This window comes from Xiphophorus couchianus, chromosome 2 (assembly GCF_001444195.1).
Source record: "Xiphophorus couchianus chromosome 2, X_couchianus-1.0, whole genome shotgun sequence".
Lineage (NCBI taxonomy): Eukaryota > Metazoa > Chordata > Actinopteri > Cyprinodontiformes > Poeciliidae > Xiphophorus > Xiphophorus couchianus.
Window position 1 is genome coordinate 27,363,395 of NC_040229.1, and position 21,345 is coordinate 27,384,739.

Here is a 21,345-nt window from a genome sequence, read left to right on the forward strand (position 1 = left end):
AAATGGCGATTTAGGGTTTTAAAAGTACTTCAATTATTGCTTAATATGTTTAGGTGAAAATATGGTGTTATTTTTAGGTACAGTGCACGCATTGAGAATTGGGTATATTTATTACATGACTGAGACCATAGACATGTCTATGATATGGGTGGACATTGCATGGGAACCTTAATGAGGCCTGATAGTTTGAAGTAGGAACTATTTTTCTGTAACACGGTAGCAATGGCTGACAGACGTCAGTATTTTTGTCTCTCTTGACTTAGCTCTGTTGTGGCGCTTTAACTTCTATTTGGGTGAGTATTTGAAGGTTATTTTTATATTTTTCAAAAGTCTTTCAGCTTATAACAATATTTACGTAACTTTAAACAGACTGGCTGTTCTTTCCCCCAGTGTATGAGTCTTTATGGTTACATTTGCTTGAGAAGAGCCACTTTATTGTGGGCATATTATTTGACGACGCATTTTATTAATTTAAGAACATTTTTACGTTATTGACAGCGAGTGCATTGATATTACAGACTTAAGGCTACTATCTAGAATGTTCTGTAACTTTTCTGTGTATCTAATTTCATCTACACGTCATGCTCGGTTTTTCTGTTTGCTCTCATGTTTTGTTGTAAATCGTTTTTTTAACCGAGATTTTTAAAAAATCTACCTTCCTGAAAAAAAAACATAGAAAAGCTTCCACGTTCACATAAGGCAGCTTTCTTCTTCTTCTTCTTCTTCTTTGTTGCAATTTTTAATTCACATAATCACATCTTTACCTCAGAGGTGTTTAGTTGTGTAAAAAGACACACCGCCTCTGTCTTACAACTAAGCAAATCAATGGAGGGATTCTCAAAGGAAGACCTTGACCTTGCTAAATAAAATAAAAAAACACCCATATCCAACAACATTGATGTGTTATTTTGTTTGATTTGAGACAAAATGACCTTAAATGTGAATGATAAGCCAGGTTTACCCGTCTATCTGTCTAACTGCAGATTGGATGGGATGTCAGATAAGCGCCAGCGTGCAAGAGTCCAGGGTTCCTGGGCCAAACAGCTGCCAAAACCCTCAAACAGTCAAACGGGTAATTTTAAGGTCTCTCTTTCAGTTGTGAACATTTCTGATCATTAACGTGGAAGTATTACGTAATTTCCAGCCACGTAGTGTCATTTTATAGCACAACTAAGTTGCTATGTTACCTTGAGTTGTCATAAAAATGCTGTATATATTAAATATGACTTAAAAAGTTTTGACTTTGTGATTTAATGCCCTGAAATTGGTATTCTGTTTCTTTAAACACTCCTGCTCTTCCTGAAGTCATCACAACATGGCTCCTCTATTAACCTTTTTAACGTTTTTACGAGAAGGATTCTCAGTTCCTCCAGGTGTTTGCTAATTGCTACTGGCTAGTCTGAAGGAGCTGAGGAGAGAAGTAGCAGGAGAGGGCTGCTCTGTGAGGCGGAAACTTTAAAGGAAAGGTGCAGTATTATATAAAATAGTCTTTTTTGAGTTTTACATCATGCTATAATATTACACCCTCCTCAAGGACATAGCTTCCAGTCCTTTCCCGCAACTCCCACACTTAGCTGCTTCAGACTAGCCTTCATCAATTAGCAAACATCTGACGGAACTGTGTATCTACTGAGCTCATTATAGGAGCTGTTTCTCACAGCAATGCTGGTAAAAATGTTGTTAAAAGGTTAATAGAGGAGCTATATTGTGATGACTTCCTGAAGGCGGAGTTTCAGAGAGAGCAGGAGTTTCTTAAAGAGACAGAGGCCCAATTTCAAAGCATTAAGTTACAGAATCATAACATTTTTAAGTCAAATTTGAGATAAACAGCGTTTTTGTAACAACTGAAGGTAACATAGTTACTTGATTACGCTACAAGATGGCACCAGGTCCTCGGAAAATACATAATACTGCCCCTTTTAATATTTTATTTTCTTGGAGACTCTCTATTTTGCTTTCTGTAGTTAATGAACTATTCAAAATCAAAGGAAATGCACATTTTGCCACTTTCTAAAAACAAAGGATGATAGACAAAAAATGTGAGCCTTTTTATTTTTTTATTTTTCTTTCTCCCCCTTTACAGCGGGCAGCCTAAACAATCAACCCAAAAATGTTAACGCCGCCTCTGGCACGTGGGGATTTGGCAACCAGAAAACATCCGAAGCATTTGAGTTTCACAAACCCTCCAAGGTAAACTGTGAAACTGATCCATGTAAGCTGTGTTTGAGTTTAAAATACAATCAAACTTCCCTTCATTTCAATCCCTGCAGCCAATAAGAGAAGTGCCTCCAGAGAAAGTAATAGAGTAAGTTAAACTCTGGTTCAGTTTTTAAGACTTACTGGGATTAAAAGCACATATTTGACCCTTTATTACATGGCGTATTTTTAAGATTTCAATTCTTTTAAACAGAGATGGACAAATAATAACGAAAACATTCTTTCAACAGACATTTGGGTGATTATGAAATAAGTCTCAGGCCTTCTGGGGTGTCTCGGTGAGTACGGTTCTAATGAGGAAGGAAACGTGTTTAAGTACCAGACATTTAAATAAACAATCCACTATACTTATTGAAGCTAAAACCAATCTGCAGTGCCTATTTGAGTCCAGTAGGTGGCAGCAATCACTCAAATAATCGGTCGCAGGTTGGCTTTTTAATTTCGGCAAATAAAAACGTCTTGACTTTTAGTTTGTGTCTTATGTGAACATGTGACAAAAAGAGGCTACAAGGAAATTTGTCTTCATCAAATGTAAATAAATGAAAACATACTGATTTTTACTTGTATCATCCCGTGTGCCTCATCATTAACCCCACTTCAGTGGTGCTTAAAAAAGATTTTATCAATGAGTCTGAAGGATTAAATATCACTTGTGATCTTTAATCAGTTAGCCTGCATCCCTGCCTCGAAATGACGCACATGAAGATGTGCGATTCGTATTACTAACATGTCATATTTTCATATTTATTGATGCTCAAAATGAACCGATAGCAGAAAAAGTAACCGTCCTGGTGGTACAGCGCTTGTCTTTTGCTGGAGTTTAGCGTTGTCAAGAAAAATCTACATTGTTTTCATGATGAGAGATGTGTCATTTTGTGATTTTTTTGTTTGTTTTGAATGCGTTCAGGCTGCGGCTGCGGCCCGGGTTCCTCACACCAGAGGAGGCTGACTGGATGTTGAGTAAGCTACTAGCAGAGCTGCCATGGTCCCAGAAGACTAACTACAGACTGGGTGGGTACCAGCAGAACCAACTCCAGACCTACAAGGGGGCAAAGTGGGGGGAACAAAATTCCATAGTTTATAATCTAGAATAGCTTTAGCAGCTTAGCTTTTTGCTTTGGGTTCGCATTGCTTTTAATTTCACTCCATAAACGTTTGTTTACGTCAGGTTCCACAGATGTTTGTCTAACAGAGTTAGTAATTAGAGTTGCCTTCTGAAACCATGATGACTGGAACATCGACCAACCTGTCTGATGTGTGTTGATGAGTTTGATGATGACACTCGACAAAATTGTTTCTCACAATTGACGACTGTCGGACAAAAAGAGAAGCTTTCAAGATGTAAAACACTTTGAACTTTGTTGCTGAAATGCACTTTGCAAACGAACTTGGTTTATTGATTAAATTGGATAAAAACACACTATTCACTCTGTATGAAGGCATCACGCTGAGCTGAAGCCACACTCCGGTCTCCCTTTTCTCCCAGCTGGCTCTCAGCCATCCGATGAGCAGTTCCGCGACAGCGCCGCTTTAGACATGACAACAGGATGATGTAAACCTAGCGGGGAGGTGGGAGGTCAGGGTCAGATTTTATAAGGTCTTCATTCACTTGGGAGACTTTGTCAGCAACATGTTGGTTGAAGGATCTGCTGAAAGAAGATATGCTTTGTTTCTGCCTTTCTGTTTGTATTATTCTTTATTTTTGAAACATTGAGATTACAGAAGCTTTATAGGGCCTCCAGGTCACAGGCTTTCTTCCTCCACTTTAGCATTTCCATTTTTAATAATGTATTTTCATCTTCAGGTTTCTATTAATAATTTTCTATTAATCATTCCAATATCCTTGCACGTTGTATTTTATTAACACGGACTGCCCATTTGGCAGATTGTAAACTTGTTCCTCTGGATTGAGAATGTTGCTTTCCATCACAGCCTGCGTTTCCATTACAAATAGGCACAAGCCGTCATCGCCATTACCCTAATGTCGAAAAAAACAAAACACAATTTTGGAATTGCGGTGCTTTCAGTAAGTAGGAAACGTAATTAAAATCAAAGTTTGTTCAGGCGATAAGTCATTAAAAAACATGCCACGTGCTACTTTCTGTCGTCTTCTTCATGACAAAGTCTAGTTGTTGGTCGTGTGGCTCGTGTGACGTGAAAAAAGTGTTTTCATCGCAGCTTTGTGAAATAAACTAATATTGATTTGCCAAATTGCGCAAATATATGGTCAGCGGTAAAGCAGCTGCAGTCAATGGACAGTAAAGATGCACCAATCTGATTATAATATCTGTATCAATCTAGATATTGAAAAAAATTCTAGATTGGATATAGTTGAAACGTGCCCGACCCATATACGCAGATCTATTCAGTCTAACTTTATGTTATGTGCTCTGAGTGAGATCATGCTGTAATATTTATTCTACATTATATTTACAATTCCTAATTGCACTTCCTGAACGATTTGAAAATTTGTTGCAGTTTATTTTTAACATGTTTGACCAAGCTAGTCAACCTATTGTTTTTGTCAGTTTCAGTTTCTCTATGATTTATTTTACGTTTGTTGTTTTACTCCTGACTGAAGAAATAAAAGTTGTATTGTTTTAACCAGTTTGACCAAGCCGCTGGGGCATTAAAGTGTGGTGCAGATGATCAAATGAATCTATTATTAGTAGGCCTGTCACGATAGCAAATTTTGCTCAACGATTAATTGTCTCAAAAATTATTGCGATAAACGATAATATTGTTTGAAGACCTTTTTACACTGAAAATGATGTAATAATGCATGTGACTTCCTGCCAAAGATAGATACACTTTATTTTCAAAAGAACACTTAACATTGGAACTGATAAACAAAATAAACAAAACAACCAAAAACAAAAATAAAATGGATTCTCAGTCTCCATGAACAAAAAATGTACTGGTAAAAAAACTAAACAACACAAAGCCAAAAAGTGGAAATAAATACTGCATTCAACCAAAAGAGTAAAGATTATGAAGTCTGTATATTATGTTGCCCTTCAGTAATAATTAGATTTAAATAGAGAAGATGGGCACATCGACTACCTGATGCAATAGTTCACACTACATGATTTTTTGCTCCTATTTTTCCCCTTACAACAATCTTAGAAAGTTGGTCTTTCTAAGACCAACTTTCTAAGATTGGTCTTAGAAGTTGGTCTTAGAAAGACCAACTTTCTAAGATTGTCGTCCTGACTTTCTCTTTTGGCCCCAATCCCACTAAGATTGTGATCCTGACTTTCTAAGACCATCTTGAAACGTTCATCTTTCTAAGATTGTGTGGTGTGTTATGGTAGATCGTCGTTGCCGCTCCGATCCAAATCAGGGTTTTTCCCCGACTGGGAGCTTTAACTCCACCTGTTCAATGTGACAGGTAGCCAATCAGAAAGCGAGGATTCTCCTCTATGCTTTCTGAGGTGAAATTACGGAGGGGAATCCCAAACAGCTGACACGTCCAGCGGACATTGGAGATGATATGTGGAAACAACATTAATGTTTATTCAACATGCAAAGAATATAGAAATGACAAGGGGAGGAAACCGGTAACTTTTCAGCTGTTCTTCGTTAACGTGACGTAAATAGGTTATAATGATTTTCATTCAGTCAGGACTTTACGCTGACACTAGCCACATGCATTGCAGGTAGATTGTAGTAAAGCATTGATTAATGCCTGGTTTTAAAATTAGTTCACTGGACTTGTAGCCATTATTTTGTGCCCATTGTTGGACACCACACGGCAGGAACGAACCGATCGATCAGTTATACCTAGGATTTCTGTCGGCTAATATTTGGTCTCTCAGGTTTTGAAAATGGGCCGACAATCGGCTGACAGCTCGTGTGCGCTGGGCTTTACACTAAGTAAAATGAGGAAGGAGGAGTCAGTGGAGAGCACCGGAGTTGAGCCTTTTTTCATTCAGTGTCTTTAGCTGAAAGAGAAAAAGGTCGGAAGAGACGATAGTTTAATTTATTGTACGATTAATTGATTTACCGTTTATCGCGACAGGCCTAATTATTCGGTACATTTATGTCTGTGTTTAAAAAAGAAAAAGAAAGAAAGAAATGTTTTAAGTCAATTCAGCTGTTTGCCTGTATCGGATCGGTATCGGCCGACACCAAACCTCAGATATCGGTGTTGGAAGTGAAAAAAGTTCCTCGGTGGGTCTCTAGTTCAGGGAGGACTCAGCGTCTGGTGACTGCTTTTTAAAAAAAATTTTACAGGTTGTAATTAAAATATGATACAAATATTTCATGTTGTCAGGTAAGCCAGAATGTAGATGGTGAGTTTAAAAAGTATTTTTATCTTTAAAATACTTACTGCTAATATTTTTGTATTTTTGTAATATTTTTTCTTTGCTGGGCCACTTTAATGCTCTGACTCAGTTTTCCCATCCATTTGGTGTCTAAATTAAGCCACATACAGACTTCTAACTTCTTTTCCTCTGATCCCGTCTTTTTATGGAAGAAGTGCTTAAATTTCTTCTCGTTTTTGTAAACGCTTGTTCCCCGGGTCCTGTCATAATTCAGTCCCAGTACAAGTGATGGCCTGTCCTGCAGCTTGTTTTGGTTCCACCGTGTTTCTGTACCAGAGGATCGGCCAGAATAAGCAGAAAGCCAGAGAGTCGTTTCTCGGGAGATCGGCCCAAAGGCAACAAGTGAATGAGAGTCGAATTAGATTTAGTCGACCGCTTCGCTCTGCCACCGGCTGAAAACACGCTTTGGTGGCAAAATGGTTTAGAACCAGTTCTCCTCCTGCTCTGTTCAACTCGGAAAGGTTCAATTTATGTACTGATGTTGTTTAAAGACATTAGGGATGCGTTTATTTAGATTTTTTTTTTTTTTTTTTGTTGCTGTTTTCTGCGAAGAAAAGTAAATTCAGAAAGGATTTTAAAACTTGCTACAGTTTTGATGTTTGTGTTAAAGAAGTGCATTGAATTTCTAGAGAAAAACCCCCCGAAAAAAACAAAATGCTTTCGCTCTAATAAACATTATTGTGACTTTCTCATTCTTATTATAGATATGGCCATTTTTGTAATGTTCTGATTGTTTCTATTTGTCCAGGTGAGGCGTATGACGAGCCCAGGCTCACCTGCTGGTACGGAGAGTTACCGTACACATACGCTCGCTCTACTATGGCTGCCAACACACAGGTACCTGAAACGATAAATAAATGTTCTTAATATTCCCGTCCTGAATCATTTTATCGTCGTCTTCTCATCCTCTCCACACAGTGGCATCCACTGCTGGTCGCCCTCAGAGAGGCGGTGGAGCAGGCCAGCGGCTGCACCTTCAACTCGCTGCTGTGTAACTTGTACCGAGACGGACACGACGGCATCGGCTGGCACAGCGACGACGAGGCCTCTTTGGGCCCCGAACCCACCATCGCGTCTCTGAGTCTGGGCGACACCAGAGTGTTCAGCCTTCGCAAGCAGCCTTCAGCGGTGAGATCATGGCGACAACAGCTGCTTTCCCTGCCCTCAAACGTTTCCTATTTGTTTCATTTTTACACACGTATATTAAGCAGTGTGCCCGCACGTCCTTAAAAAGTTTAAAATTCACGTGTCTACATTTAAAGTCTTACAAAATGTCTTGAATTAACTAAAAAAAGACTAAGTTGGCCTTAAAATACGTCAATCACAGGTCTTACATTTTGGACTGTTTGATTTTATATATTCTATGTTTTTTGGGGGGTTTTTTCTTGTGGGATTTTTCTGTCAGGTAAAAGTTTGAGCAACACTCTGCTCTACGGACATGTATTACGGTTGAGGCTTTTGCTAACTAGCTGCTAATATATGCTAGCTAGCTAGCTAGCATTTTTTGCGTAAATGTATCTCTGGACGATGTTTGTACATTTCTGTTGCATTTGAGTGTACGGAAGTACATTGTGGTTGAGGCTACCGCTAAGTAGCTGCTAGTACTCTCTTGCTAGCTAGGTAGCTGTTTTGCGACTGTCACTGGCAGTACAATGTTTGCACATTTCTGCGGACACGTTGGACTTCAATTCCATCCGTAATGACTTTAAAAAGTCTTAAATTCAATTTTGTGAAACCTGCAGAAACTTGGTTATGAATTTCTGCTCACTTTTAGGACCAGTTTGTTGGCAGTAAATTAGCTTTACAGTTCCCTAAAAATATTCTGTTAGATCCGTCGCTTATTTGTGTGGGTTTTTGTTTGTTTGTTTCTTTTTAATCCTCAGTTTGGTTTGGGCATCAGTGCCAAAATTTGGCTCACATTTAGTAAAACTGTAATTTTAATTAAAGCTACAGTCAGGTGAAAAAACTGTGATGTTTTAGGATTGCAAACTTTGCAATCCATAGAGCCATTTTCTCTCTCATTCCAGTGAAATAAAACTTGTTTAGAGCCGCAAAAATTACAAGACTTGTTGGGAGAAAAAAGATAAATATCAACTATTATCTGGAATTTTGTCATTTTTATAGAACCACTGTTTTTATTTTTAGGGTTTGAAATAAAAAATTTTTTTAAACTTTGTAAAAAACAAAAATTAAGGATAGATACATTGAGTGTTTCCAATCTATAACACAAGAAACAAAGAGATCCATAAATCATCTTCTGAGGTGTAAATTCTGATAAAAAGAGGACTTACTACTAAAAACCTGCATTTTGTATTACATGTGTATTTAAAATAATTTGTTGGTTCTTGCTCATTTGAAGTCAAAGGGATTCCTTTACAAACTCTGATTTAAAGGTCTGAGTTTCTAACTCTCGGTCCGTGTTTTGCATCGATCTGCTTCCATGTCAGGAGGACGACGGCGACTACACATATGTGGAGCGAATTCGGATTCCTCTGAGCCACGGGACTCTGCTGCTGATGGAGGGAGCCACGCAGGACGACTGGCAGGCAGGTTTTAACTCAGTTTTAATCAGGAGTGCAAGATTTCCACAACCAAGCCTCAATGTTTACAGTAAAATAGTCATGTGCTTTGACTGAAGATGTGTGACGGAGTTCCTTCCACAGCTGACAGGCGGCCAGGACAGATTTGCTTCTCCTGGCGAGTTTAGAGCCTCACATTTCAAGGAGAGACAAGTATTTGAGGCTCAGACAGCTTCTTGGTTTAAATTAGAGGAGGAACCTTAAAGTGGGCGACAGAGTGAGGGTATGATACCGTTTGCAGGGCAGTTTCACCTGGGTAAAATCAGAGCTTTGCGACAAAAACAAAGGTAAATGCATCGTGTCACTAAAGATTGATTTATTTCACTTTGTGTAGAAAAAAATTTCACAGAAAGCTTAAAACTGCCAAGCTATATGAGAGTTTTGTGTTTTTTGAAGCAAAATTAAGCATTCAGAAGCTGTTTTAAAGTAAACTAGAAGGCGCAATTAGCATCATCATCATTTAATTATTAATTATTTAATTATTTGTACAATCGGTGCTAGACGGCATTAAAATCAAAATGAAAAAGAGAAAACTGTGAAAATATGTTTGCATGTTATAATCTGAACTTTTGTCATCTTTTGTGATTTTTGTTTATGTAAAAAGTGGTCTAGTATAATCAGGAAAGCAACATTTCTGGGTCACAATAGCAGAGGCTCCTAAACGGTACCATGAGGAACTCCACATAGAATTAGAATTAGAATGGCTTTATTGTCATAAAGCACAACACATTTTAGAAAATACCAACACTGAAAGCAGTGCAAATAAATACATAATAACACATACTATAAATATATTTCAATAAGTGTTAAAATATAATATAAATATTCAAGAATTCTTTGTAAAATAGATGGACGTCGATACATTTTTGCCCTTAATATTGTTAGTACAAGTTTACATCAGAAATTGTATGAACACTGTTTGTACTCCCCCATGACTTTTCTTTTTTTTTCTTCTTCAAAGCTTTCCATCCATTTCCCTCTCATTAAACAGAATTAGTGGAGTCGTAAAGTGACAAACTAAAGAGCAAGAGAATAAAAAACGTGGAAAGTAAAGAGCCGGGGGAAAAGCTGCGAGCGCCAACAGAACATAAGATAAGGTCAGGCCTGTTTTATGTTGACGTCTCTCCAACTGACCCAACAAAGGTATCAGTGGTGCTTCAGATTGAGTTCAGGGAGAGGAGATCACACGGGTCATTAATCCGCTCTGTTACTGCAGTCAGACCTTTCAGTGAGAGTCTGAATGTCTGCTCTGCTTAAAGGGCTCCGTTTTAAAAACAGAATAAGTTGCGCCTTACGCAAGTGTGAGTGTGCAGTGGGGTTCAGGTAGAGGGATCCGGCATACTACTGTAGATCACCAATGCAAAAGGTCCACATATCGTAACTAAGCTGATCTAAGGGTGAATGAAATTTACTTAGGCTGAGAAGTGAATAAGTAAGTCTTGTTGGTGGATGCCATTTTTTTCAGTCCACTGTTTCCTACTTTTGCTCTTTTTTTTGCCTCTCTTTTTTTAAGAGGCTCGGATGTTTTATTGGTGTTGACTTTAATAGAGACCAGGAAGAACTGAGTCTCAGATGGTTTTACTGTATGACGCTGAATTTTATGGAACAGTGTTGAATTTGAGAATCTTGGCATTTTAGAAAACTCAAGAGCTAATGTAATGGTCTTAATTGTTGAGTTGAAGACAAAGAGGGGTGTTTTATGTTAAGACGGATTATTCCTCAGATTAAACGAATTGAACCCGTCACTTATTTAAAATCCAGTTTACCAGTTCAACTCCAAATAGTTTTTTTCTCTGTTTTAATATAGTAAATTATATTTAATACAAACACTTAGTAGGATTTTCCTCGTCTACTTATGTGAATTATTAATGACTCTCTAATTATTAATAAATCACTAACCAGAGCTTCTCTACTTTGATATGTGGTTGTCATTAGGCCAGTTTGATGTCTCTTCTTTCCTGTTATTGGTGTGTATGCTCTAAAATAAGGAACATTTTTTCATATTATTCTCACATTTATCATTAAAAGTAATAGAATAAAGCCTCTTTTTTTAACAGTGAATAGGTTAAAATGTTTGTCATCTTTGTTGTCATCTGTGTTAAAACTGCATTATGTAAGTTTTATAAAAATATATATTTTTCAGATTGAAACTGTCAGGTTGGGACAGTTTGGAATTAGACAGGTAATCAAGCTCCTCTGCCTCTTCCATGTTCTAATCAGAAACAACCAATCAGAGCCAGGAAGAGGGTCTTAGCGCTGTCAGTCATGCTCATGTACGCACCGCTGATCCCACAGCTTCTGTTTTGAATGCTAAGGCTAGTTAGCACAGCCACCAATTACAGCAGTAACGGGTTTCCTGGATTGGTAAGTTGTTTCTCCACCATTAGCACATTTAGCACCGGGAACATGAGGTTGATTGACAACGCTAAGACCCTCCCCCCTCGCTAAACAAAAAAGTGTAAAACAACTGAAAATACCCCTTATATTCTAGTTTCTTCAAAGTAGCAACCTTTTGCTGTGATTACTGCTTTGCACACACTCTGCATTTTCTTGATGAGCTTCAAGAGGTAGTCACCTGAAATGGTTTTCACTTCATAGTTGTGCCCTGTCAGGTTAATAAGTGGGATTTATTGCCTTATAAATAGTCATGAAAATAAAGAAAACCCATTGAATTAGAAGGTGTGTCCAAACTTTTGGTCTGTACTGTATATATATAATTTTTTAAAATAAAAGTTACATACTGCAGCTGTAAGTGTTGCACATTAGCAGAGACTTGCCCACGTTCCTGACACTTTATCATGCTCCTCCTAGCATTAGAGATGCTTTACTCATCAGTCTCTTTCTCTTCATCAGCATCAAGTGGCAAAGGAATACCATGACCGCGGCCCCCGCATCAACCTGACCTTCAGGACCATCCACCCGGAGCCGGAGGGCCACAGGCCGGGCACAAAGATGAGATTCACAGCAAAGAACCCGTAGGTTCCTCTCTGAGTCAGGCTCTAACGGCTGGTGATGGAAATGTTCACCACTTAAATGAAGATATGCTTTTGAAGAAGGAGGTATGAGTTGCAGTGGGATTGTAAATTGTTACACAGCCCTGCTTAGTTTATATAATCAGAGAAAACTAGTTGAGAAAAGTAGTGCTTAACATTTCTGAGGCTGCTGCTTTATCAAAACCTTGAAATATTTTATTTAGTATTAGCTTTGCCAACTTGAAACGCGGCTCCATCCACTGACTCCTGCAGTGTTCAATATGTTAAATAATATACTTTTTTCTGATTTTCACCCTAATGAATGAATTTCATCAGTTCGATGTAAAATCTGGCCAAAATATATTTTTGAACAACTGATTTTGGATGACTTTCAAGTGTTTGTGCTGGTTCATAGTATAAGAAGGATCTGGAGTGACTAATGTGTAAAGAAACTGCTAGTGACCGGAAGTGGGTTTATTAGTGGGGATAAACTTTCATGGAAAAGTTGATCAAAGAAAACTATTTTGTTTTTTGTTTGTTTAATTTTTTTGACAAATGTTCAAATACTGAAATAATAAAAACACAAAAGCTTTTTGAAAATTGAAGTCTGCAGTTTTCTGTATTCGAGAAATAAAAACGAGACTTAATGTGAGAAACTGCAAAACTATTTCAACCACTTCATTTTCTGAAGTTTGTGTCTTGTGGTAACATAAACCGAACCCGTCTGCTGAGCTGCAGAGTTTTTGTCTTAAACATTCTTATGTAAATGTTAATGTTAAATGTTCTCTCTAAATCTTTTCTATAAAGTGAAAGTGTTGCTACCTGGTCGGGAATTGAAAACAAACCTGAAACTTTCTATCAAACAATGAGGAAATTTGATTTAGTGTGACTTAAAGAAATAGATCTACAACTTAAACCAATATATTTACATACACCGACTAAAAAGAAACATACATGGTTTTTTTTGTTTTGTTTTTTTTTTACTCACTGCCTGAAGTTAAATCTGACCAAACCTTTCTTGATTTAGGTCAGTTAGAATTACCCAAATTATTTCTATTTCCTAGCTTCCAGAAAACGTTGCGAGAATATTTTTAAGAGATCTTTTTTTTTCTGCTTGAATTCAAAGGGTTACATACATTTGGTCATCATCCAGAATTACCATCTTTTAAACTGCATGACTTGCGGCTCCTCGATGTTTACACAATTAGACAATGGGTCACTGGATACACAACCTCAACCCACTGGTGGGGAGCCAGTCATTCCACTGGGCTCTCCATGTACTTTATAAATAGCCCCATTCAACATGGGAACTCTTAACTTGATCACAACCCAACGATCCTCTGGTAAATTTGGATCGAGGTGTGATGTAACATCTCTCCGCTCCTGGAAGGCGAGAAGGTTGTTTTGAAACTGAAGCTGAATTAAACAGCTTCTCGGCACTATGTGTTAGAGAAAAGGCTGCTGTGAGGAAACTGATGCAGCTCAAATGTGGTTTAGCTTCACGGCTAAGACTGGTGAAAAAGAAAATCCCGTTTTTAAGTAATTTACTTTTGACAGACAAAACTGTGCATCAAAGTTTAAGACTCACCAGAACCAACTGATAAAAACCATACAATGGGTTTTTTTCTTTATTATAATAATACTAAATTTCTTTATTATTTATTATTATTATATATTTCTTTTGTAATATTGTGTGTTTGATAAAAAAGAAATATTTTACCTTTTCTGTATTCTTAGCTAAAAGTAATAATATTATGTATTTTCCAGGAACATGGTGCCTTTTCGTAGCACAATCAGTTAACTATGTTACCTTCAGTTGTCATATAAATGCTGTCAAATATGACGTGAAAAAAATTTGACTTTGTAAGTTAAGGTTTTGAAATTGGGCTTCTGTCTCTTTAAGAAGCTCCTGCTCTTTCTGAAACTCCGCCTTCAGGAAGTCATCACAACATGGCTCCTCTATTAACCCTTTAATAACGTTTTTACCAGAGTTTCACTGAGAAGCTGCTCCTATAATGAGCTCATTATAGGAGCAGCTATGTGTAGTTTCACCAGGCGTTTGCTAATTGCTGCTGGCTAGTCTGAAGGAGCTGAGTGGGCGGGGCTAGGTCCGCCCAGTTGTTTGGAACAGCTGAGGTTTCTCAAACATGCATGAAGGAATTAGAAGCAACACTCCAGGTATGGTTTTGATTAGGTAATAACATTAAAACATGATGTAAACTAAAAAAAACAGTTGATTTTAAGCGATACTGCCCCTTTAAAAAAAAAACGATTCTGTAATTACTTTCAACTCGACAGTTTTGGCCACTGGGGCAAAAAGTTTGGACAACAAGAGTTGACTTCTGTCCTCACAACAAAACTAAACAGTGAGTTTAGTCTTTGATTTTTACTGACGCTCAAGATCAGACTGTGTTGCCATATGTTACTGACCGTTGTAAGGCTGAGGAGAGTCCTTATGAGTATGAATATTTTCACCAAACACCGCTCATAATGTTCGGTCCGGAGCAACCTGCCACCTGCTTTTGTTTACCTCAGTTTCCCATCAGTTACATCAAACAGTGTAACCATGGCCACAACAACTTTCTCTCGTCTTTCTTCCCTCTGACCACTTTTTCCTTCATGTCTCGTACGTCTGAGCCGAGCAAACTGCCCTCGCAGCTCACCGCAGAACAACACGTTTCTTAATCCAAAAAGGGGAAATTTGAGAATTGGGCAATTAGGGGATCTCATTGATTGTGGCAAAATGTCTTGTTGTGAGAGTACTGCTTGAAAAGTGTCAAAAAATAAACAAAAGAACAAAAACCTGCTGAATTTGAAGTGTCCGGGTGTGTGGTCTGGAACGTTCTGTACAAAATAAAAGGCACTCCACACCATCTCACATTAAATTAACTAGAGCCGAACATTAGATTTAATTTCGGCGCAGCGCCTTGATGTTCCAGACGAGATGACCTTGAGCACCGACTGTTCCAGCTAAGATGACAATAACAGCAAATCACTGAGAAAAACATCGTTTTGTCATTCGGTTTCATTAATCAGAGCGTAAAAATGGTGGATTGTGTTATTGTGTTATTTTATTTATATTTTTTTATATGTTATTGCAATTCTGAAATTTCTTCTGGCAGTTTTAACGGAGCGCCATAACAGACTTTTCTTTATAGACGTTTCTATTTTCAAAGGCTGATATTCCAGCTAAAGCTACTACAATGACTAAGTGAATTCTTTTTAAATTTAGACTCTTGTTAGCCTACCTACACAATTTTGCTCGATTCTCATCTCCCTTCGGTGCTCCATCAGAAATTTCTCTCATTGACTTGGATGGAGCGAAATCCAAGTCAATGAGGATTTTTCATTAACTTGAGAAATTCTCTCGTCCTTGACCTGGACGAGAGAATTTCAGTAAAATTTCAAACAGGCCAATCAGCAAACAGAAGGAGAAGTTGTGAACGATGATGTCAACTTTTTGTTTTGTTTTAGATTTGTAGGCTAATCTAAACACACCGACACAAAGAGCTGGACTGTCTGTGAACCTCAGCATTTAGATAACTAACATTGTACCTGTGGACACCAGAGGTTACTGCGGATTCCTGCTTTATCTCCGTCTGGGAATCTGTCTGTGTTTTCATGCTTCCTGTTTAAGCAGGAAATCGTCCTGATTTGCTGGGAAGCTGTTCTGGATTCGCTCTATTCCCGCCACTCCTGTCCTTTACTCTTCGCTTCACTTTCCAATAACGGTTGTTGACGGACAGGACCCCATATGGTCTGCGTGTTTCCCCGCTCAATCGCGCTGCTTTAAATAGTTCTGCAATCTTAGAAACCTTCCAGGAAGCTCTTTATAAGCCTGCTAATGATCCATTTATTTAAACAAGACATCTTCAAGCAGGGAAATGTCCTAAACATTCACAAGACGAGCCGTTAACACAGGAATAGTCCACCCTTGGCCTGGGTCGTGTTCTACGTGTCTTTACCGCCTGGCACCCTCCTTTTCTACTTTATCCTGTTTGGGCTTGTTCTATCATGTTGCAGCTGCCACTCAGGGATCTACCTCTGCGAGGGTTGATATCTGCTATTCTTTATTTAGCTTAAGTTCTCTGCTGGAAAGGATGCAAATTACAGCCTTGGTATTCAATTGGTGGACATTTCTCCCATGTAGTGCCCAAAATACTTTTTAGTAGGTACTTTTGACTGGATATAATGGATTTAGGGTTGAAACGATTAATTGCGATGACTCGGTGATTGGAATAATCGTCAACTAATCGATTAATTGTTAACTGGAGTGCACAGACAAAATGAAAACCAGGGCCAGTTGCTGAAAGAACAACACAATCAGAGCGGTAATTAAGCCAAAGTTGTACAAAAATAAATACATTTTGCATTTAAGATTGGGGAGAAAACTTTTATTCTCTTTACATATATTTGCCCGGTTCAAATTCTGCAAAAAAGAAAAAAGTTTCTTTCCACCTTTTAATGTATTTATAATGTTGTTTAAATGACAAATCTGTAGAATGTTGTTTTTTTGTCTGATTAATCAAACAATCACCAGACAAATCAATAGCTAATAATTAATTGCAGCCCTAAATGGATTACACCAATTATTTCTGGAACATTTCCTTAGCTTTATGGCAACTTGGGAAGCTGAAATTTGCACCGTTCTTCATATTGACATATTAGTTGCTCTGTCTCGTTGTGGAATCATGGAAAACATGACGTCCCTTTGTTTCTCTCTCTGTTGCCACCATCTGTCCGCCGCTCTCTAAATACTCGTCTTTCCTCTGTAGGCGTTAGCAGCTGGCGCCAATCCCATGTTAACATCATCAGTGGCTCCTTAAGTGTCTGTGAGGTCACGTTCGATAATAGTCTAAATATTTTTGGACATTTTAATCGACCTTTCAGGGCTGCACATGGTGTGCGATTTGATTGTCTATAGACTGACTACTCTTATGCCAAAAAATGGTGATAAAAATCTGTTTTCCAGCCACTTTGAACCAGATCGAGAACAAAGCAGCTAGTTTTTTGGTGGGATGTCATTTGCCCCACCACCATGTAGCCTAGCATGTACGATAAAACTGGTTAGCATCTAGACTCTTGCACACTTTTAAGCCTCCCCCGGTAGTAAGGGGAAACAGTTTATGACATAGTGTTATGAATCATGTGTGAATTCAGACAAAGTTGGAGATTTGATCAAATCGACTAACATGAGGGAGAAGATAAAGGTCCGCTTCTAAGCTAGCTAGTTCCAACTTTTGAGCCCCAACAAGTTGTGCTACCTATACAGACAAATTGGCTTGAACAAGTAGAGGCCACGGTTGAATTGGTGACGACGACTTGGGAAAACAATCGAGACCGTTAAATATACCAGGTGTCACGTCCCGATGTCCGTCATGTCGTCTCAATGTGATGAGGTGACGAAGCTGCATAGGGTCAACAGTGGGTAACGAAAAGTCCCAATAACTACAATTCAAAGTAGCACAAGTTAATAATCATTCCACATTCAACTGATACTTGCTTCATATTCTCTGGCTTCTGACTTTCCGTTTGCTTTATACCTGCAGAAACAAAATGTCGTTTGTTCCTCCCTAATTGCAAACAGAATAAAATGACAACCTAATCAATTCTCAAATTTAGCTTTGGGACTTAAGACATGACTTCAGTGTTGTTGCTTTTTGTGAAAATGCAGCATAAACAGACACTGTGTTCCTGATGGGAGTGCTTCCCACTGTCCACGTCTCATTCTATAAATAACTGTGTTCTCTCCATGTTGCCTTTAAGTCAGTCAATAAGAAAGGGAAAAAAAAACCCTGCTTGTCTTACAACGCTACGTTCTGTGTGGAAGTGGCGCTTGAGTAATTCACAAGATTTATTTTGACAAAACTGATTAAAATCAATTTTTTAATTTTTTAAAATAAAAGTTTACAATTAAACAAGCTCTAATAAAAATAAAGAACAGGTCAACATCGGTCAGTATTCACCTCAGAATGTTTACTTTACCACAGCTGAATGAATTGGAGAAGTTATAAAATAACGGGATAGACATGAAATATTAAGTCTTTGCATAAACTTTATGTTGACCTTTCAGACTCATCAGTTTTCAAAGAATTTATCAGAAGTTAAAAGATACGTTTCTGTCATGATCCCAGGGTGTTTTGGTCTTCATTTGTGTTTGTGGTTTGAACATTTAAATGTTTATTTCCATTTGTTAGTTCTTGCCATTTTCACTTCACTGCATTCCTGATTGTTCGAAGGGTGTTGCCATATCAGTTCATATCTTGTTTGTGTTTAGTTTCATAGCTTAAATACTAGTAATATGACCCTGAATGGTAGTCATAGTTACTCACATGGCAGTTTTGGACATATTGCTCACCCCTGGTCTAGGGCCTTTTTTTGTCTTATGGCGTACACAACGTTTGTGCTTGGTTTCTTTGAGATACAGTAGACGCTTACTGCTCATAAGGACAGAGGACATACTGTGATTTTGCACCTTTAATCCTCCTGCTCTCTGGAGCCTGCTGACATTTAGGTTGCTGTGCTAGCAGGAGTGTCCCGTAACAATGGCTGCAAGGAGATTTGCTAGTCTGGGAATGTGTTCCTCACCCTTTCACCCTGTGGCCCTGGATCATTTTCTTCCTTATATTTCTTCCTTTTTCACCACCGCCCTCTTGAACACAGTATTCAGAAAGAATACACATTGCACAACACTGTACAGTAAGTTAGCTCTGTATTTCTTTTAAATTGGAAACTTTTGTTGCATTTTATTTGATTTATTTTTATTTATTTTTTTTGCATGTTCAATCCAGAAGTAGAACTATGAAAAGGCTGCTTTGTATGCAAAATCTGCATTTTGATATGTCTTTCTATTGCTTTCTCTTACTATTATAATTATTTTTGTTTACAATTATACAACGACATAAAATGTTTGCTGCCTCTTTGACCTTTTGCATGTTTTTCTTTCCTACGTAAACAGGTTGGCTAATTGTTGTACAGCCAAAGGTCATCACTGTGGCCAGCACAGGCAAGCATTTGTGTGGGAAGGTTCATGCTGAGTAGTGGCTCCATGTTTCCTGGTTCGTCTCTCTGCACAGCAAACATCTTGTTTACGTTTGCCTTTAACAGATATGAAGATCTGATAAAGCGGGTAGTTCAATATTTGTTGAAGGTTCTGTTAAAACATCCATCCATCATTGTGAATAAAGTGTTGGTTAATTGGATAAATGCACTTGGTGTTAATTTTGGAGTCTGCTGTGTGTGAATCCTCTGTGACCTCTCAACGCTTTGAACAAAACGAATATACTTCAAGTTGCTACCAAGAAACGGTTTCTCAATCAAATAATCAAATTCTAAATACAAGTGTCTCAATTCTGTGAAGTGTGCTGTTAATTCTTTCACCAGCTCCTGATGTTTAGCGTTGCAACACTAATTTCCACGAGATGATTCCCACGGTCTAACCTAGAACCGAGACAGTAGCAACGCTTTGTTTGAGATGAGACCTTCTTTGAAAGCAGTTTTAAACAAACTTTAAAAAGATGCCTCAAGTTTGGTCTACATTCCTATTTATCTACCTATCTAGCTAGCTAGCAAGCTGTATAGCTAGCATTTTAAACTCTCAAATCAGGTGTCATATTTTTACTTTACTATCTACCTAGCCATCAATCTAGCTGTCTATTTAGCTACTTATATAACTAGCTAGCTATCTGGCTATCATAGTGGCAGAATGTTCTGACTTGTTCTTCCTGTAGACCTTTAGTCATTTTTATAATAAGTTTTTGCATGTTTAGGGAATTATTTCATCTGGTTTTGGACGCTGAGCAGCTGTAAAGCCAATGTTTGTTAGCGTAAAGCTTTAACAACGACCCTACCAGGGTATACAAAGCAGCTTTGATACCGTTTGACACCTTAATAACTACTCATTTGATCCGGTAAAATAAGAAATACGTTTTAGCAAAATCTGTCCAAACAAACAAAATGCATTTTCCCTAAAGGTCACGATTAATAGTTTTAATTTAAAATTGTATCTTTTTTTTTCAGCCGTGTGTTTATGTTTGAGCCGGTGCCAGTCGGTAGGACGGGAGGGGATTATGTCTTGGCTGCCTCTCGCTCCCAGCTGGGTGTATTCCCCTCAAAATGTCATCAGCTGCTGGACGCGGGATCTGGCATAACCCGGCTAACTGCGTTTCATTTGTGGCAAGAGAAGAATAGTTGTTTTTAACTGTATCATTTGATGTATTGCTGTGAATCAGCTGCATTTACATTTTACCCTGCATAATGCAACAGTATTTTCTTTGCTTCTCCATTTCTCCTTACTCCTGATTGTAACTTTCATGACCGTGCTTTAAAAAGAAAAAGAAAACAAATCACTACAGCAGAGAGCAAAGTAGTGGCTAGTTATGTTACAGAAACATAAATAATATGCAAAAATATATTTATATTTTCATTTAAATGTACGAAAAATTGGAAGCAGCGAGAGATTGAGACCTGCAATACCAAGTGTTAATGTTTCTACAGTTAAAAATAGTTTCTACTTTACACATTTCCAGACATCACTGCCAAGACAGTTTCTCTACTTGGCAGAAAAAAAGTATCATGTAAAAATAATGGATGACTCATTTTTTTGTTTGTTTGTTTGTTTGTCCATCCATCCATCCATCCATCTTCTTCCGCTTATCCGAGGTCGGGTCGCGGGGGTAGCAGCTTCAGAAGGGAGGCCCAGACTTCCCTCTCCCCAGCCACTTCTTCTAGCTCCTCCGGGGGAATCCCGAGGCGTTCCCAGGCCAGCCGAGAGACATAGTCCCTCCAGCGTGTCCTGGGTCTTCCCCGGGGCCTCCTCCCGGTGGGACGTGCCCGGAACACCTCACCAGGGAGGCGTCCAGGAGGCATCCTGACCAGATGCCCAAGCCACCTCAACTGGCTCCTCTCGATGTGAAGGAGCAGCGGCTCTACTCTGAGTCCCTCCCGGATGACTGAGCTTCTCACCCTATCTCTAAGGGAGAGCCCAGCCACCCTACGGAGAAAACCCATTTCGGCCGCTTGTATCCGCGATCTCGTTCTTTCGGTCATGACCCAAAGCTCATGACCATAGATGAGGGTGGGAACGTAGATCGACCGGTAAATCGAGAGCTTCGCTTTTTGGCTCAGCTCTCTCTTCACCACGACGGACCGGTACAGCGCCCGCTTGACAGCAGACGCTGCGCCAATCCGCCTGTCGATCTCCCGCTCCCTTCTTCCCCCATTCGTGAACAAGATCCCGAGATACTTAAA

The 21,345-nt window shown here is 38.6% G+C and overlaps 1 protein-coding gene across 1 annotated transcript; it reads left to right on the forward strand.

Moving 5' to 3' along the window:
- The first annotated feature begins 143 nt into the window (after positions 1 to 143).
- On the forward strand, positions 144 to 12,701 carry alkbh3 (alkB homolog 3, alpha-ketoglutarate dependent dioxygenase). The gene is made up of 10 exons (XM_028001241.1): positions 144 to 293; positions 984 to 1,072; positions 2,084 to 2,190; positions 2,271 to 2,305; positions 2,448 to 2,495; positions 3,125 to 3,228; positions 7,294 to 7,382; positions 7,464 to 7,673; positions 8,993 to 9,091; positions 11,978 to 12,701. The coding sequence occupies exons 2-10, from the start codon at positions 994 to 996 to the stop codon at positions 12,101 to 12,103; spliced, it is 897 nt and encodes a 298-aa protein (XP_027857042.1). The 5' UTR covers positions 144 to 293; positions 984 to 993; the 3' UTR covers positions 12,104 to 12,701.
- The last annotated feature ends 8,644 nt before the right edge of the window (positions 12,702 to 21,345 follow it).

Coding starts and splice junctions, on each gene's coding strand:
- alkbh3 (XM_028001241.1), top strand. CDS start 994: ATGTCAGATAAGCGCCAGCGTGCAAGAGTCCAGGGTTCCTGGGCCAAA. Junction 1,073..2,083: donor ACCCTCAAACAGTCAAACGG/GTAATTTTAAGG, acceptor CCCCCTTTACAG/CGGGCAGCCTAAACAATCAA. Junction 3,229..7,293: donor GAAGACTAACTACAGACTGG/GTGGGTACCAGC, acceptor CTATTTGTCCAG/GTGAGGCGTATGACGAGCCC.